General features: G+C 32.3%; 1 protein-coding gene across 1 annotated transcript in view; it reads right to left on the minus strand.

Annotated features, from left to right (window-relative positions):
• The window catches only part of LOC103607438 (vacuolar protein sorting-associated protein 8 homolog), a gene marked incomplete at its 3' end in the record, with an annotated part of 93216 nt that overhangs the window by 44441 nt on the left and 46233 nt on the right, over positions 1-2542 (minus strand). The window contains exon 13 of the mRNA XM_008591947.1: positions 2026-2124. Within this exon, the coding sequence (XP_008590169.1) occupies positions 2026-2124 (99 nt within the window). The remainder of the gene's footprint in view (positions 1-2025; positions 2125-2542) is intronic.

The following is a 2542-nucleotide window of genomic DNA, read 5'->3' on the forward strand; positions in this document are numbered from 1 at the left end:
GATTGTGATCAGGAAAAGATACATGACAAGAGTCTGGGATATTGGAAATATTCTATTTCTTCATCTGGCATAGGATATTTGCTTTTTTCTTATGTTAAAATGTACATTTGTTTTATGCACTTTTCTGAATGTTTTTATATTTCAAAATAAAAAATGTAAAAATAAAATCTAATGAAACGTATTTATTCATACTGGAAAAACCATCTAAACCAGAGATTCTTTACTTGGGGTCCAAACACCCAGTAAGAATGGTTTTTAGGGGGTCTGTGGATCCCTGATACTGTAAACAAAAGTATGTATCTATGCACATGTACAATATTTGAGACACAGGTCCAAATCTTTCATTAGATTCTCAAAAGAGATCTACAGACACAAAAGTGTTAAGAACCATTAAGCTATAAACTGTTGTGTACTGTCAGAAACCTTTATTATGATAACTTTTCCCCTTATGTATTTGATGTCGATTACATTTACATTACTGAAGACACAGAAGTCCTTCAATAAAAAATCTATATACTTGTAATTGTGGCCTTAAGAGATATTAAAAAGTTCAAGGTGAAAAAATATGCGAATGTGGAAAAAAACAGCAGAAATAATTGTGTGGCAAAAATATTTCTTTCTTCTTCAGCATGAGTTTTCTACTAAATAATATGTTTGCTCATTGATTAATCCATCATGTTTCACATTATGCAGAGAGGCAAAGCTTCATTCTTGAATGTCTGAGGTCCATGTGCTAAAACCATTGCATAATGCAGATGAGGTGAAATAAAGTATGAGCCATATTGTAACTATGGAGACTTGAAGAAGGTGATGAAAAAGAATATAAAATGATTAAAGGAAAAAAGATAAAACTCAAAATTAGAGAAGGTGTTGTTGGGTTCTTTCACCAAGATACACTTATCTTGTTGTTAGCAGAAATATGACAACAAGAAATAACACACATCATGTTCTCAATCCAATAGATGAAAATGTGGAAATTACTTTAGACCACACATCTCATGACTGACTGTACCAGCTTTCACACAAGATGTTTCACAAAAGGTATTGTTCACATTTCTGATCTTTCTAAACTTTACAACCTTCGGGAACTAAAAGTATTCACATCACATGCGATATTTCTCAAAGTTTCAGAGCTCATCCTTTCTTAGCATTTTTCGCATCTATAAAAAATTTTAAAACATGTTGAATAATCATATATTTCACTACAACTCTAAATCTATCACCTTTGCTATGAGAAGAATGAGAGAAACTCTGTAGACATACATGTTATTTCCAAAACTAGGATTACCTCAGCATCTTTCCTTACTACTTTTTTTCAATAACCAGTGACCCAAAAAACAAAATAGATTTCAACAAAACTGCAGCTCTGCTGGTTTCTGAGGTAAACAGTATGTTATAAACTGAAGTAAACTAAAGTTAGAAGTAATTTTGGGGCCCCCTTTCAGAATACATTCTGATCACATGCTCACCACACATGTAGTCTCTTCATTTAGACATCGATAAGCATATTTTTTAAAAAAGAACTTTTCATTTTGATACTGAAGTCAACTCTTGTAAAATAATACGTATATATAAAATCAGTGAATCAGTTGACTATACCTAGGTCAGAATCATCATCCTGTTACATAATAAAGAAAATACTTGAGAGAGAAGAATTCACTATGGTAATGTTTCTAAAAGCTCACTGGGTGATTGAAGGGAATGGCCCCCATCATGTATTAGGAAAAAAGAGCAGCAGTGCCCTCAGAATCATTCTAAGAACTTTGTAAAAACCCATGAATATTCCAGTTTGTCACTACCTAATTGAACGTTGCCTATTTTCAGAACTCATGATATAATAAATTGTGTGTGACCCACGCTTTGTGAATACAGATATGAAATGGAATAAATCATATGAAAAATATTTTAATCCTCAAGTAAATCAACTTAATAATGTGATACCTGCCATTGCTTAGTTAGCATAAAGTTAATTTGGAAAATATCCATTTAAATGGGGAAGTTTAAAAAGTTTTGTTGAATCAATACCTCAATATGATCCATTGCTTTCTGCCATACAGACTGCTTCTCCTCTGCACTGTGTCCAGGAATGGATAAGATATTGTGAATATAATTAAAAACGTCCTCCTGAAAAGCCCAAGACAATATAATTTATTCATTCATTCACTCACTCAAGCAATATTTAGTCACTATCTACAATCTGTATCAGTCTTGGTAAGTATTATTTGGAGATGGAAAACCATGTGGAGATAGTTACTGATGGAAAAGTAACACCAAAGAGAAAGAGTAATTTTTTAAAGTTTAAGGTAGAATCTTAGAAGTTACAAACCTATTCCAATTAATTTTTACCTCAATTTATTAACCTTTATTGACCTAATGAAGGAATATCATACTTTTGCTTCAAGTGGTCCTTATTCACATTCCCAATTTAATTTCAAATCACTCTTGCCCTTGTCTATTATGCTCCACCTATACTGATTTTCACTTCATCTATACAATCTCTATTCAGTTGAACATGTCAGTTTCTTCCCCACCTAAGGGCCTC

The sequence above is a fragment of the Galeopterus variegatus genome, unplaced genomic scaffold (assembly GCF_000696425.1).
Source record: "Galeopterus variegatus unplaced genomic scaffold, G_variegatus-3.0.2 Scaffold7423, whole genome shotgun sequence".
Classification (NCBI taxonomy): Eukaryota; Metazoa; Chordata; class Mammalia; order Dermoptera; family Cynocephalidae; genus Galeopterus; species Galeopterus variegatus.